At 35.9% G+C, this 17,188-nt stretch overlaps 2 protein-coding genes across 4 annotated transcripts in view; both read right to left on the reverse strand.

The window, feature by feature from the left end:
• Positions 1-7,982, reverse strand: part of LOC114277064 (casein kinase II subunit alpha-2) — a 20,230-nt gene extending 12,248 nt beyond the window's left edge. The window contains exons 1-2 of one of the 2 annotated variants that reach the window (XM_082922696.1): positions 7,513-7,982; positions 3,611-3,740 (exon numbers count right to left, since the gene is read on the reverse strand). In XM_082922696.1, the coding sequence (XP_082778822.1) occupies positions 3,611-3,740; positions 7,513-7,964 (582 nt within the window). In that variant the 5' untranslated portion in view covers positions 7,965-7,982. Of the gene's footprint in view, positions 1-3,610; positions 3,972-7,512 lie in introns of both variants that reach the window. The other variant, XM_082922697.1, reaches the window with a different exon arrangement.
• A 2,310-nt stretch (positions 7,983-10,292) lies between these two features.
• Positions 10,293-15,927, reverse strand: LOC114277063 (Ribonuclease III family protein). 2 transcript variants are annotated; one of them, XM_028218884.2, is made up of 5 exons: positions 14,919-15,927; positions 13,103-13,307; positions 12,787-12,987; positions 11,020-11,106; positions 10,293-10,857 (listed from the first exon to the last, which is right to left on the reverse strand). In XM_028218884.2, the coding sequence occupies exons 1-5, from the start codon at positions 15,701-15,703 to the stop codon at positions 10,540-10,542; spliced, it is 1,596 nt and encodes a 531-aa protein (XP_028074685.2). In that variant the 5' UTR covers positions 15,704-15,927; the 3' UTR covers positions 10,293-10,539. The 2 variants fall into 2 exon arrangements, with proteins under 2 accessions (XP_028074685.2, XP_028074686.2); XM_028218885.2 differs by lacking the exon at positions 11,020-11,106.
• Positions 15,928-17,188: the final 1,261 nt, after the last annotated feature.

Consider the following 17,188-nt stretch of genomic DNA (forward strand, 5'->3'; position numbering starts at 1 on the left):
TTTTCTTCTCTACTCAGCCGCCGGTCTTTTCTTCTTGCCTCCGTCCTGGGTGGTCCTTGCCGGTGTTGCCTCCGTGCTTCCTAGACCACCAAGCAAGTTGCCTCCTCCCTGCTCCTCCACTACAGCATACGGTGGACCTCCAAATCGGAACATCACGGTGGCCTTCCGCTTCAGCTCCTTATTTTCCGCCTTTAGCACACTTAACTCTGCTCGCGCATCCTTATACATGCGTTGGAGCAGAGCCAGTTGGGCGTTTAACTGCTGCACCTCATTTGTCCTACTCTGCAGCCGGTTCGACAAATTTGTAACCGCAGTCATGGTTTCCACACATGACTTCAATGTATACTGATTGGCCTCCACATCCGACTGCACTGCCATTCTTTGCTCCACCGACCGCATCGGCAAGTTCAACGGAGCAAAACCAGAGGTGTTTGGTTGAGGTTCACGGGCCTCCGCACCAGTTATCTCTCTTGTTGACTCGTTGAGGTCGGGAAAGAGAGTGAGTAGACCACGGGATGAAGAGGCCATATTCTGGGTAGCTGAACGGGAAGAAGAGGCCATGTTTTTTGGGTTGCTGAGTGTTTCAGCGAAATAGCAATTTTAGACTGATAATGTTCGGAAGGGGAGTGTTTCAAGATTTGCAGCTCTTAGAGGCAATCTCTCAGAAAAACGAATATCTCTCTCAGAAAATGAAGAGTTTTTCAGAAGTTTTTTCCCAGGTTTTTTTGTCTTCGCTTCTGCCTCAAGCACAGCCTCCGCATTGGTTTATATCGACACTGACGACGCGGCCGACACGCCACTCTGTCGCTCACGTGCCTCGCCGCGTCTCCGGCTCACCTTTTGATGGCTCGACGCTTTCTGTCGGGCACGACTTTTGATGAAGTGGGCGCGCCTTTTGAGGGCGCAACTTTTGATGGCACGTCTTTTTATGGATTGGGCACGCCTTTTGATGGCACGCCTTTTGAAAGATTGGGCACGCCTTTTGAGGGTGCGACTTTTTAGGGGTGCGACAAGACTCTGTAAACTGTCCCGACATTGATTCCGGTTAGCTCCTTCATGGGTCCGACAAGACTCTGTAAACTGTCTCGACATTGATTCCGGTTAGCTCCTTTATGGGTCCGACAAGACTCTGTAAACTGTCCCGACATTAATTCCGGTTAGCTCCTTTATGGGTCCGACAAGACTCTGTAAACTGTCCCGACATTGATTCCGGTTAGCTCCTTTATGGGTCCGACAAGACTCTGTAAACTGTCCCGACATTGATTCCGGTTAGTTTCTATAAGGGTCCAGCAAGACTCTGTAAACTGTCACAACAACTGTCACAACATTGTCTGCTACAACGGTCCGACATGACCCCATAAACTGTCTTCTACATCGGTCTGACACCACCATACAGTGTCCTCTACAACGTTATGACACCCCCATACCGTGTCCTCTACAACGTTATGACACCACCATCCAGTGTCTTCACCAATGGTCTGACACGACAATACAGTGTCACCTATCCTTTTTTATTTTTATGTATTTTCTTGTTTTGTAACTCTCTCCAAACTCAAGTTGGTTAGTTCCTATCCCCCTTGAGTTTGCGGGGGGCTGTTAAAACCTATCACCTACTTCACCCACTTAAACCTACTCCACTAAACCTAACCCACTACACCACTACCACCTCACCTACTCCACTAAACCTAACCCACTACACCACTACCACCTCCACTTCACCTACTCCTTACCTACTACACACTCACCCTCTTCTATATATAGGAATCATGAATCATTGTAATAAATTAATAAACATCAATCAATAATACATAAATTTTTACAATGTTACATGACCATACATTAAATGAAACTATAAAGAACCAAATGGTGAGTGAACAGATTACTTTTCATTGCACTTTCACTAGCAGTGTACATGACTATATAACATACTCCAGCCTAAGTTACTTATCAGGCCGGGGAGGACAAAGGCTACCACAAGCTATGTTAGGTGGAACTTCTTAAAAATAAGGGGTTTGTCGTAGCAGGCATGATACTCTTCGACAAACCTAGAAGCAAACCTAACACAACTCCAGAAGATTTCAAAAAATATCTTTAGAAATGAACATTGTACTTATGGCCAACAAAGATAGTGCATGAAATAGACACATTTTCATGAGAAAATAAAAGCAGAAATGATATACCTGTTATGTAAAATAAAGCATAAAAAGTGTATAATAAGAGAATATGGCATTTTTTCGTGTCATTGGCAGCTCATCGCAAGATTCTTGTTATTGAATAATATGAACAAAAGACCCATCCTAATTGATGTTGCATGTGCAAAGGCTGGTGGAGGCAGTAAATCACTTGCTTATTTGTCATAAAGTCAATTTTAGTGTAACATGAGTATTCCCCAAGTCAGTCAGAGTCACTTCTTAACTGGGGACGGTCCAAAGTAGGCAAAAGAAGGATGGACGCAGCTCCTCTGCTTGATGTGGTGTATATGGGGGAATGAACAGTCATTTTTTCTTTGATGGTATGAGTAGCATATTCATTAGATGAACAGCAAGCTTTACAGTTGTATAGGTGGTGGATGTTGGGGAGAGAAAACCTTTAATTTATAGTATTTTCAATCTTACAGAGCATTTGGATTATTAGTGAGATGATGTATAGAAGTCATTATCTTGGATTTGTATACATCGTGCATGCATGAATTATCCTTCTCTTGGTGCCTATTTAATGTACGTCGTTTTCCAAGTGAACATAATTATGGGTACATACTTATCAAGCTTCGTCTTCTGGGTGATGCAAGTGTTTAACATAGAAACTGCTAGCAAACATAATTATGAATACAAACTTATCAAGCTTCATCTTCCAAGTGATGCAAGTTTTTAACAACGAAACTTATATATATATATTTTTTTGATGACCAGATGTCCGGGTCAGTTTACGCACACCTTGACTAATCTCCAGACCCACGCACAACGCCTCCTCCACGTGGATCGGGCAAATCTCGGGTAGTGCCCTCAAGCGTAACCCCAATAAGTTGATAGCACCTAGTGAGAGTTGAACCTGAGACCTAGAGGGAGCACACACCCAGGCCCCAAGCTACACCCACTAGGCCAACTCCTTGGGGTTAATGAAACTTAGATATATTAGTCATAAGAGTAAAACTGTCCCATGCAATATAAGCATATGCATTTATACAATGGATGTGATGTTTTTGTGTCCAAAGACTCCAAACCTATTTATCAAGATTTAGGGTTGGTTTGGGATGTTCTAAAAAAGTGTACTTTTTGACTTATTAGCTTATATGGGTTGGGTTTGGGTTGGGTTTGATGTGATGTGTTAGAAGTGATGTGATTTAAATAAGATGATATGACTTAAATAGGATAGTGACTTTTTGACTTTTTATATTATTTAGTGTACCCCAAACCAAGCCTTATAGTGGGAGCATTTGCATGTTCTGCTGTGTCCATGTATATGAAACATAAAACACAACATAAATTATTCATTTCTTCCACTGCATGATGGAAGAATTGAATCTAAGAAAAAAAAGGAAGGGAAGAGAACTAAGTAATTCCCAATTCCCAAAAAGTAACCCAAGATAAGTAATTCCCCACCAAAGGGTTACCTTTTTCTTCTTAACAGGCTTTAGAATCTTGATTACACACCGCTCGTTGTTGTTGATGTTTATGCCTTCAAAAACTTCACTGTATTTTCCCCTTCCAACTTTCCGTACAACCTCATAGTCATCTTGATCACTGAAACAAAAATTGAATGTTAAAGTGCACATCTTAAAAAGTATTCCTAAAAAAAAGAGATATTAGTAAGAGTTAACAAGGTTTTAAAAAGCGGCCGCAACCGTTACGTAACACCGTTACGTAACGGTTTTGGCGGTTACCGTCACTCGTTACGGCCGCTTTTGAAATGTGATTGAGATTCACAGATGTGTCGGCCGTAGCGGCTGCCGTAGCGGTCGTAATGATTCCAAACTGTTTCTTTCAAAAAAAACACACAAAAAAAAGTTGAAAATGGAGGAAGAGGGATAGAGAGAAGAGGGAAGATAAAGAGAGAAAATGGAGGAGCAAGAGATAGAAAGAGAGAAGAGGGAAGATGAAGAACATATTATTGATTTGTTGAAACTGTAAAACCTATGCTATTCAGCTGCTATCACTAAATCATTTTGTTTGTGTGTGTCTATCTATATATTGTTTGAAAATAATAATAATAATAATAATAATAATAATAATAAGTGTAGTCATTATCTATTTGCAAGGTTTTAAAAAGCAACCGCAACCGTTACGTAACGCCGTTATGTAACGGTTTTGGCGGTTACCGCCACCCGTTACGGCCGCTTTTGTAGTGTGATTGAGATTCACAAGTGTGTCGGCCGTAGCGGCTGCCGTAGCGGTCGTAACGGTGCCGTAACAGCCGTAACGGCCTGTTACGCACCGTTACGTAATGGTTCCAAACTGTTTCTTTCGAAAAAACACACAAAAAAAAGCTGAAAATGGGGGAAGAGGGATAGAGAAGAGGGAAGATAAAGAGAGAAAATGGAGGAGCAAGAGATAGAGAGAGAAGAGGGAAGATGAAGAACATGCTATTGATTTGTTGAAATTACAAGACGTATGCTATTCTATTCAACTGCTATCACTAAACTATTTTGTTTGTGTGTGTCTATCTATATATTGTTTGAAAATAATAATAATAATAAGTGTGGTCATTATCTATTTGGCTTGGTTAAAATATGTATATATATATATATATATATTTAGGCTCTTATTTATTCTCTTACTTTTGTCATTGTTTATCTTATATATAATAGTTAGTGATTGATTTTTTGTATAATATAAAGTTATTAATTATTAAAATAAAATGTAAAAAACTCAATTTATAGTGATTTAAAAATATGAAATATATTGAATCATACTTAAAAATTTACAAAAATTGATCAATATTTATTTTTAACCCAATAAATATGATAATGGAAAAAAAAATATGCGTATCGGTAAGTTTTTTTCAAATTGTGCGAAAAATAAAAAAATTCACGGTTCCGGTTATCGCAACCGTTACACTACGGCCTTTACACCCCGCAACCGCAACCGCAATCGCAACCGAGTCACCGCCACCATTACGTCGACCGCAACCGCATTTCAGAACCTTGTCTATTTGGCTTGGTTAAAATATGTATATATATATATATATATTTAGGCTTTTATTTATTCTCTTACTTTTGTCATTGTTTATCTTATATATAATAGTTAATGATTGATTTTTTGTATAATATAAAGTCATTAATTATTAAAATAAAATATAAAAAACTCAGTTTATAGTGATTTAAAAATATGAAATATATTGGATCATACTTAAAAATTTACAAAAATTGATTAATATTTATTTTTAACTCAATAAATATGATCATAGAAAAAAATATGTGTATCGGTAATTTTTTTCAAATTGTGCAAAAAATAAAAAAATTCATAGTTCCAGTTACCGCAACCATTACACTACGGCCTTTACACCCCACAACCGCGTTACCGCCACCGTTATGGCGACCGCAACTGCTTTTCAGAACCTTAAGACTAAGACCCATGATTAGTATGACAGACAAGTCTCACAAGGTGGATAACTACACTAAACATATTTGTAAAAAATGATAAAAGCCCAACTGGTAGTACATGTGTAATACCCCAGGCATTAACTTTGCATTGGCACAGTGTTTTAAAAAGCTCTAGGCGCATCAAGGCGGCAAGGTCACCTGGAGCTTAAGCGCCGAGGCGCGAGGCAAGGCGCGCGCCTCACCAAAGCGAGGCGCAAGTTATAGAAGTTAAGCAAAATGTTAATATAGTACAATTTTCAACATAAGCAAATATTTAATATGTATATTATTAATTTTTTTAATAAGAAGAGAAGAGAAGAAGAAAAAAAAAAATTAATTTTTTTAATATATATATATTTTATTTATTTATTATATTTTTTAAATAATGTGTTTCAATTAATTTTTTTATTTTATTTTATATACATGTGTTTATTTTTTTTATTAGTATGTATAAATATATATTATATTTTATATATTATCTATAAGTATACTATATATTATATAATAGGTATTCTTGGTATTATATAATATATTATATATATATATATATATGAATCAAGAAGATAAAAGAGGAAGAGACAGAAGCGAGAGAGAGAGAGAGATCGTGATTGCGATTGCGATTGCGATCGCGATCGCGAGAGAGCAATCGTGAGCGAGAGAGCAATCGTGGCCCTTCTTCGTTGTCTTCTTCTTCTCCACTTTCTTTCTTTTCTTTTCTTTTTTTTTTAATTTTTTTGACCCACGTTTTGATCATTTGATATTGTAAATGAAAATTTATTCCATGTGGGTATTTACACCAAAACCAGATGGGCTGTAGCAGTAGAAGAAACGCAAAGCGCCAAAAGCGCACGCCTCATCGCCTTAGCTGCGCCTCCTCTATGTCGCCTCACCTCGCTATGCATGAGGCGCAGAGCTGTGCCTCGCCTCGCCTTGGGCTTAGGCGCGCACTTAGGCGCGGTTTTCAAAACACTGCATTGGCATGTTCGTGTTCATCACCCGTGTTATATATGTGTTGTGTGCAAGTTGATTGAGCTAGCCTAGTAATTTCCCTTGCTGCAATTTTGTGTTATCCCTTGCTGCATTATGCCTTTGATAGAAGGAAGTGGACATAAAAAAGAATTAATTGCATGTTTTTTAGGAATTTCTTAATTAGAGTATGCTTTATTAACCTAATGATGTCTTAATTATCTTAAACAAGGTTCTCAAGTGACATGAATTAATGGCAATTATCCTCTTAATCCTTAACTATGATAATCTAACCTACCTTAATCATGGATTAGCCAAGGTAATTAGCAGAGGAGGATGAGTCATAATATGGTGACAAGTGAGGTGTGAAACACCTTTTGGCTCGACACTTCACCAATTCTTTGTGACGCAAAATATATAACGAGAAGAGAGGTGCTTGTGCAGGAAAAATGGTGTTTGGCTAGACAGAAGTGGAAGGCAGAAGAGGAATAGAGAGAAAAAAAAGAAAAACAATGGGAGTTTGCATAATACTTGAAATTTAAGGCAGGAATCTCTATCTTGAACTTGAATTCTTCACTTAAATTCAAAGAAAGTTCCTTTAACATGAATCACAAGAAAGGAATTTTTGTCATTGCCATAATGAGTTATGTTAATAAGATTTGAGTTATGTTTTGAGATTCGAATCGTACTAAAGCGTGGGACTTGAAAGGCCTAAAGCATGATTTGAGCGGCATACAATATGAGTGCTTTAAAATCAAAATCAAAATTTATAATTTTTCAAATTTTAACAGCACTAGTACATGTATATTCCTGCAAATTACATGATGATCAACCTAAAATGATCAACAGTTGGATCATTGTAATCATTAGCGACAGTAAAAACCTAATAAAAAACAAAAGAAGAGGAGGAAGAAGAAGAAACAGAAAGCAAACTAGAAAGAGATTAGGGTTTCTTTGTTCGAATTTACCCCCACTGAACAGTGTGCGATTCGTAATCCCAGTAGTCTCTGGGACGAAGAACATTGACGTCAGAGTAAACTCGAGCTTTGGACATGGCGGCGTCGTTATTGTTGGTGATGATGATCGGAGTGGAGAGTGAGTGGTGGATGAGAAGGGAAGGGCAGGAGGGGAGTAGGTTAGGAGGTTGCGCAACAGGCGCACGCAAGGCGACGAGGGCGCAGACTAGAGAGAAACGGAAGAGGAGGGAGGGAAGATAGTGCGCATCTTTCATGTGCTGCTGATGAGACTTGCTCCACCACAGATAACCACCATACCCCTCCCTCCCTCCCGTAACCGATTCTGATGGACAGGTAGATTTGATTTTGAGGGGGCGGTGCGGGGGGTTATGATCGGAAGATACTGGTAGTAGCGGGGTCCACAAAGACTGAGTTGTCAAATAGCATCTTACCACGTGACGCATGCTCGGTTGCAACTGGCTTCTTCTGTTAATCTGTTTTTATTTTTTTTATTTTTTATTTTTTTTTATATAAATTTTTTATGGTAGAAAGAAAATAATAATAATAAAATCAGAAATTCATTTGATTTATTATTTTCAAGGTTTTCATCTTTTTGGTTATAAATCACCCGTGGGCGTGGGTCGGTTGCGACCACAAAACCTCCAATTCGCTATCCGTCAACTAGATTGACGGATTGAAGAAAATCAATCCGCATCCATCTGCCAATCCGGCGGATGTGAATTGAGCGGATTGACAGTTTGGCGGATGGATGCGAATCGGGTTGACGGTTTAAAATTTTATAAATTTTCAACATAATTCAACTTGTACACTTTTTCAAAAAAGAAGAAGAAGAAAGTATTACAGTCAATGATTTAAAAAAATATTACAATCATTGCATGCCTCATCTAAAGAAAGAAAGCTTGTAACTTTAGAATATCACAATCACTGCATGCCTCATCCACATACTACAATCACAGTATGTCTCATCCACATAAAGCATTACAATCTGTGATTCTTAAAATATAAAAATAATTCAAACCACCAAGACAATGAACAGAGCAACAGTAAAGATCGTATGTCTCTGTATTGTTATATCTATATTTATTTTTGAAAACAAAAACCAACCAGCATATATCATATTTTCTATTTATTATTTTTAGATATAGATTTTAAAACAAAAAAAATATAAACAAATAATACGTTTATTTTTTTCAATTCAAAAAAAATATTCAAGTTGAAAACTTTTTTTCAACAGAATATTTAAATTATTTTTTAATTGAAAACACAAACAAAATATTTAAATAAATTGAAGACACAAAATCTTATAAATTACTAGGGGTGCTCGCAGTTGGCAGTTCGGTTGCGGCCAAAGGAATCTCAAATCTACCATCCGTCCGCCAGATTAGCGGATTGAAGAAAATCAATCCGCAACTGTCCGCTCGTCATCACACATCCGTCCAAAATGCGGCAGATCGGTTCAGTTTGGTCGATTTTGACGGATTGGTATATCCGCTGCTCACCCTTAATCACCACTTGATATTTGTTTAAAATACCAACTTATTTTTATAATTTAAAAAATAATAGATACTCGTTACTTTAATTTTTTATTTAATAAACTTAATTAAAAAATAAAATTCTGAAAATAAAATTACTTACAATAATAAAATTACTTTAATTATTAACTAAAATAAAATTTTGATACTATTAAAAACTATTAAGTGACTTAATAATTTATTAATAAAATGAGCTATTTGTTATAAAATTAAAAATTTCTAGGGATAAAATATAATTTCCAAAATAACATAAGGTAATTTACATTTTAAGCAAACTCTAAGAGATATATTCGTAATTTACTCAGTTAAAAAACACAATTTAATTGACTAATTATATCCATTTTTTAATTTTTTTTTTTTTTGAAAATACCAATTTTATACTAATCCAGCTAGAACACAAAATTTACACTAATATTAATCCTAATCAAATAATGCCCGCATCCTCAAAGTTTTATAAAGTTCAATTGTGAGATCAAGCAAAGGGTAGGTTAAAGGTTTACCATACAAAGATGTCATAGAAATTACTGATCCACAGCTATGGGATCCATAATCCCTCCCCTTAGAAGATAAGGACCACTATAACTGTAGTCTACAAGGATCCCTGGTTAAAGAAAATTTAATAGGAATATAAATATGAACATGAACATGAATATGAATATGAATATGAATTTTTTTTTTTTTTTTGGACGAGAAACCTTCCAATGCACCTAAACTACCTAAAACCAACCAAAAGCTAAAAATACACCAATGAAAAGAGCGAAATTTAAGTTACTTGAATTTGAATTTGGCAATCTCTCACCTATTAAACTGTTACATTAGTTAGGTAATATCACATGCTTTTTACCAAGTCAAGGCAAAAGTTATGGCCCATCCATTAACCTATTAACTTTTCACTATGAGCAACATCACTCTCCTCAACCACATCCATTAACCAATGCTTAAAAAATGAAAAACCAGCAATCACATTCAAAAGCCAAAAGCCATTACAGATTCTGATAAATTTCTCTGAAAAATGAACATTAATTACAAAGTAAACAAACAGTTTAGCAAACAGGGTCACAGCACTTTATGGCCATCGACACAAGCTCTCTGTTAATGTAAAATTCAGAACTAACCAAAAAGTTCTGTCAAAAAATGAGATTCTTTTACCTTAATGAGATGCACATCATAAAACCTTGGGCATAATCAGAGCCTAATCAGGGCATCTGTGTGTGAGCACGCAGTGTTGATCGAATCACGTTATCAAGAACAGAAAGCTTTATAATTCTTGAATAATGGAAGAGCATCCAATGATAGCACATAGTACATTTAGTCTACAAAAAACAGAGAAACAAAAATATATACACTGTACTTCTCTTTGTGCCTTGACGTACCAACAATCTTACAAAAAACTGTGGAAGTACATCCCATTTGGACAAATTTGTGAGTCGAAGAAAAACCAGACTTACCCTTGTTGAGTTCACTTGAGAGTTAATCTCTCAAATCTTCACATGGTTTTAGGTTGGATCTGCTCAAAGTCAAAAACCTCAAACATGAGGCGTCGCACATCTGGTTTCCCGTATACAGTGTACGAGAGCCCATGGATGGCTTGCTGAACAGAGGTCGTGGCAGGGTTCCTTAATCTTCGATTATGTTCGTACGCATCTTGTACTTGCTCGCTGTAGATGATAAAGCGGTGTAGATATTTTTCCCTCAAGAACTTACCACAGAACTTGTTCATCAAAATACGGCGATGCTTCTCTTGTAACCATCTCCCAGGTGCATCCAGATGCTTCATTAGCAACCTCTCAGCCATCACAAGGTCCTGCATAAAATGATAAGGGTAACCATTGAATTGGTTTTACACGTGCATTGCTACCAACTTATTTTTATTCAAATGGGATATTATTATCATGTAAAAACAAAGCGTTACTTCAGTAAAAAGATCTTCCAAACCAAAAATGCAATAAGGCCAGAAAATGACTACCTGGATCTTTTGGCCAACATATTCTAGTCGCTCAAAGCAAAACCGAGGGTGCTCAAACTTGTATTTTGACGGGTGCATAAAACAAAGCTGTATTTTCGGTGTAAAAAAATAAAAATAAAAAATCCATCAGGAGACACAAACACAGCGAGTTTTCTCAGGAGAAAGCATATTACATCAATAAAGTTCAATGCACAAGTGCATGTACGCACACAAACACACCAAAGTCTAACGCATTAGTAAACATACTAAAAAATTTGGTTAAAATATTAAATTTGTTGTGTTTGGTAATGCATATTAACTCCTAATTTAAGAGTTAATATGCTTTCTCCTCAGTTGTCAAAGTCCAACGCATTATTAAGCATAAGATGATTCATGAGATTTGAAAAAGGTGGAGTTACACATCACACTGAAGTCTGTGATTTAACTTCGAAAGTGTGGACAAAAGAGAAGGCTAGCTCCATAGATATAATTGAACAAACACAGATACAATTGAATTGCAAGAGTAAAGAGAACAGATGCTTGCCTCATTAATGCAAGTTCACTTCGAAGGAATGCATACACGTTAGATACACACATACATACATATATATATACAAGTTCACTTTGAAGAAATACACACATTAGATACACTCATACATACATATATATACTAGCTGTGTGAGCACATCCTTTTTAACTTTTAGGCACACCTAACATAAATACACTTAAGAAGTATAATTTTTGTGAAAAAATTTACTAAATATCACAAAATACAAAAATTAAGTATTTTTTCATATTTTTGTGTATTTATTAATTTTTGAAATATTTTTTCACAAATGTTTTACTTTTTAGATACATCTAAGTAAGGTGTATCTATAAAAGTACAAAAAATTATTTAAAATTTAAAAATATTCATTAAAAACAAAAAAAAAAACACGAAAAATAAAAAACTCAATTTTCAAAAAATTGAATTCAGAAAATTAAAACCAAAGAAGTTTCAAATTTTGATTTGAATTTGGTTTGGGCAGTTATACGAGGCAAGAAGTTACAAATTTGAGCTGAGTAGTTATGTGAGGGCACAACAAAGTCTACACCAACTCAGGAGTAGGCTTTATATAACACTAGCAGTGGTGTGCATAAGATTGTAAAATATATGATTGAATTCAAAATCTGAAAACTGGGCATAAGCATAGGTAACTGGTCTTATGGGCATTTTCTGCCCGCGGGGGGGGGGGGGGGGGGGGGGGGGGGGGGGTGTGTGACATCTACACCAAGTCTTGTGAGTCTTGTGTTTGCTTTATAGATAGTACATATATATGTTAACCTTGTAAGTCCAATGCCAAACTGAGCAAGAGATGGTTCAAGTATTCTGGAGAAGATTGATTCAAACACCAACTTCAGCCCCAATTAAACAAACAAGTCCAAACCAAAAAGGACACTGTTGTCTAGCTAAGAAAAAAAAAGGGACACTGTTGGATCTTCTTGTTGAAATATCATCTTTCAATTAGACATTGGTGTTTATGTTTCTTGACATTTAATGCATGCAAGTTGCAACCAATGTACATTTAAAACACAATTCAATGTAAATATCCACTCTTATATAATATCATTCTAGGCCTGTCGACATGAAATTGAGTCAGACACCACATCTGCATCAAGTATTGACATATATATATTTAACAACACTGCCCAATTAACAAGTTAAAGAAAAAAGAAACAGAGGGCCAACAATACTCATGGCCCAATTAACAAGTTAAAGAGCAAAAATAAACAGAGGGACAACAATACCTGCAACCCAAGTCCAAGTTCTATGTTCCTCGCTTGAGTAATTTCTGGAATTCTATCAGTCATTATTAAGGGATATCCCAACGTTTGCATAACTTGGGGTTTGCTATCGTAATCCCATATATTTCCTCGGAAACGATGCATGCCTGGTGGGACACATGCTCTGAAAAGCCTTGGGTGTGCAAAAAGTGCATCTTCTGGGGGCTGTACATTTAAATGAAAGAAGCATTAACAAACCAATGCTTGATTTATATCCTTCATTTACCAAGGATATGGTTAATGACATTTAGATAGAAAGAAAAAACAAAACTGAGCTTGCCTTATATGCAGCAACATCTTGCCAGTTTAGCTTTCTGCCATCGAATTCCACAGAGACATAGTCTACGTCTTCAAGTTGTCTCCTTAATTTAGGCTGGCATTCTTCAGCTTCTGGGTCCATACCAAATACTTCAAAAAGAACACGGTATACTTCTGGCATACCAAAACAGAGATAAATTGCCCCAAACAATGCCCAGAACACAGCTCTGCCCATAAGAATATTCATCATTAAAATAACAAGTCAACAATAGTATTTTAGCTTGGATCAACAATAGTATTTTTTTTGTTTGGATTGTGCCTCATTGCTCTTAGCTCTACTATGTCGATTTTTCTCCTTCCCCTTGTATTATAACTTAGTAACATAACATACGAGACATAACAACACACAGCCAACATATTTTAACCCAGATTAAATGGCGAGATCAAAATATGAATTGAGCATGAAGTAATATATTGTAAACTTGAGAACATAACTTATTGATCGTGTTCTTTAGTTCTTTACTATTTGTGCAAAGAAACTTCTTCCTATGGACAACTCAAGAACACATAATGCCATGATATGTGTTGACAGCATTCTTTTCACAGATTCATACTTATAGTCACATTATGAGACAAGTGAACGGGACATGCTTTCACAAGCCATTTCACCAGAAATTGATATTGGACAGCCATAAAAGGGTTTCTCTAGGGCAGATCATAGCAAATTTTTATTGCCAACAGGTTAATTAAGAAATAAGTTAACATAAGGGCAAGTGTTCAGGGTTTAATTAGCCAAGGAAATAAAAGACTTTGGGGCCTTTAAGAAGTGCAAGAATTTTTGTAGGCTATGTAGATTTGACAGGTTAAAGTTGATTAGGTCTTAAAAGTGTTTAGTTGCACTGAATTCAGGAAAACAATGCTAGAATTCTGGGCAGTAAACTATCCTAAGGTGTTGAGTGTTAGAAGAAGGTAGAGAATATAGGATCACAAGGGTAGACTCCTAATGAATACTCATGGTTAACAGTCGAAGATATGCAATCATAATCGTATGTCTGATGCCTATTGACTTCAGAGTGATTGTGATTACTATTTATTGTTCTTCTTCCCTTTCTTCAATTTTTATTATTTTTAATTCTTTGAATGTTGAAGCTCTATACTGGCATTCAGAACTTATTAATCACTATTTTGCAGCCTAAAAAACTGCCTTTAATAAAGGGTTTCAGGGTTGTTTCTATCTTTGTACAGTAACAGTCCCTCACCAACTCTAAAACTCTGTCCACTAACCCCTAACTCCAATATCCGTATTTAATTGAACCCTCCCTTACAATTGTCTTACTAACAACTCCCCATCTAATTACTATCTCAACAACCATATGTTATAGCCCAATTAGACATTTTACAGAAAAAAAGGAAGCACGAGGGATATGGGCTAAGCATTGGAACCTCCAAATGCTATGCATGTTTCAAAGTTATGAAGTTTAAGCCTCTTTTTTATTGGCAAGAATACAGAAATAAAATATTAAGGTTGACAACTATCATACATGTATACAATACACCATCGAAGAAGTTCAAATCATGCATCATAAAGCTGTTGCCAGAAATTTCCCTTGAGTACATTCATACATATTGATAAGTAAATTCCCCTCGAGTATATTTCCAGAAATATACACTCAATTGATGCTCTGTATAAGAGTATTACAACTAGCTATCAATATACTCAAGTGATTGGTTCAAATACAATAAAAGGCGGAAAAAAAAAGCACATATAAAATGGAAATTGTCCATCTTATGTAAAGGAAAATCGAATCCCAATCGCAAAACAATAGCAAGAAACTTACTTCACAGGGGGTTCGCGGTCCTTTCGGATTAACTTGTCCATGTTATCATAAGGAAAGATCAAATTTTGCAAGCTAGCCGCTTTAATCCACTGGGGAAGATACCTCTTCCCAATCAAAGCATACACCCTCTCCCTCATTGGACCCGGTGACTCCCTCGGATACCTCTGCAAGAAAAACTCAGCCATTGCCAATTCAAGCACATACTGCCCCAAAAACCACAACCTCGAATGCCCTGATCTCACATGCCGTGTCTTCGCTCTCTCACAATAAGGATGCTGAAAAGCCAAATACAACAAAGTATCAAATTGCTTTGCTGGGTTATCATCCCCAAACCTATCTGATGGCTCTAAAGGGTACCCAAGAGCTTGCTTGGCTTCCAAAAGGTACTCTTCAATCCAAGTTTTATCAGCATTGTTAAGTCTAGAAGATGGTAAACAAGAACTCAATAAAGGAAAGGCTTTGAGGGACAATTGGGGACTGTTTAGAAATCTTTCAGCTAATCTCTTGTCATCTAATGGGGGTTTTAGGATGAATCTCTTCGGGGGTATCCTCTTCTTCGGCGAGACAACTTTCTTGCGCTCAGCGAGCTCTTTGAGGAGCCTTTGGGGGCTGTTTTGGGGGAGTTCTTGTGGGTCCAACGCAACGGCCAGAATTCGAAATTTTGGGGAAGTGGGTGTTGAGATATGGGGGGTTTTGAGGTGGGTTTGGAAGGGGAAAGGTGAGAAGGAAGATGAGAAAGAGAGGTCAGGTCTTGGGTGGGGTTTGAATGGTGAACAAAGCTCCATGGATACAGAGATAGAGGATGTGAAAAGGGTTTGTGGAGAGACTTAGAGGTGAAGAAATTAACATTAAGAATTGGAACTAACTAGAAATGGATTTTTTTGTGGGGGTTTGAGATTGAATCCATTGGCAATGGAGTGAGGTTTTTGGAGGGTTTTTGATAGGCGAGGAATTGGGATAAGGTGAATGAAGCAACTGAGAAGAGCGTCCAGGCACCTCCAACTGCCCTAATATATTTTTGGTGAAAAAAATAGAATAAATAATAAATTTTATTTATTAATAATTTTTTTTTTCATTTTAAATTGTTTGTTTATTTTTTGAGGTCAATAAATAATGAATTTTATGAAAGAAATTTAATTTGTTTTCACAAATGAAAAAATCTCAATTAATTAATTGTTGCAGATAGTTTTTTAAAAATATTCAAAAAATAATGAATTAAAAAATATAAATAAATTTTTAATGATATTTGAAACAATAAAAATGAATAAATAATTTGAAATGGATGGAGTCAGTTTAATGAATTCATTTTTTAGAAAAATAATCTCAAATTTTTATTTAGTTCATTCATTATTAACCATACTAAATTTTTTTCCTGATTTCGGTATAGATTTTTGGATTTTCTACACTCATAATGGTTTCATCCTCTCTCAAGTCTTCTCCATACCATTGTGGGTGTACCTCCTCTTCATCTCCAGCTTCTGGCAGTGTCTGAAGTACGACAGTGGCAGTAGCGAAGTTGGGCAGCCGCAATGGGACGACGTCGCTAGAAACGACAAACTTTCAAACAAATCTTACTTTTTAGACTACACCCTTAAAAAGATTGATAGTTTTCCTTAGTTCATAACTAATTTTTTCAACAGAATTGTTATTTTTTTATTGTTTGTTTTTTTCCTTTTGTTGTATAGTTTGTATGGCCCTTTGAGATTTTATTCTTTATGTCGTTGTTTTTAATACAAACATTTTTCATATTCTCAAAACATTAATGAATCAGGAGATATACAAGAAATTTTTAAATTTTAATTCTTTTTAATAAAACATTGTAATAGTATATATTAATAGCCTATTTGGTGTACTATATGGCAAGATAAAATTTGATAATAAAAAATAGAAGTGAAAAGCATTCTTCACGTGCTTTTCAATAATTAGTTTTTTGAGTTTATTTAATTTTTTTTTATCTCATAAAGCATAAGTAAAAATTATACTAAATAATTTGTATAAATTTATATAATAAAAAAAGTTACAATTTTACAAACATTTCCATACCTAATAATAAGCTGTCTAAAAGGTTATCACAAACAACCTGGTCCGAAAGTACAAACGGATCTAAGTATAGCATAGTCCAAATTTACGGGCCTAGAGATAAATCTCATGGCCAGCCGAGCTTCGTGGCCCACTGGGCTGGTGACTGGTTTGAGCTTTTTTGTAAGAATGAAAATGCTAATCAATTTTCAATGAAAGTTGGTTAAGGTTAAATTATGTATAAAAATATA

The sequence above is a fragment of the Camellia sinensis genome, chromosome 4 (assembly GCF_055761805.1).
Source record: "Camellia sinensis isolate YWXY chromosome 4, ASM5576180v1, whole genome shotgun sequence".
NCBI classification, from domain to species: Eukaryota; Viridiplantae; Streptophyta; class Magnoliopsida; order Ericales; family Theaceae; genus Camellia; species Camellia sinensis.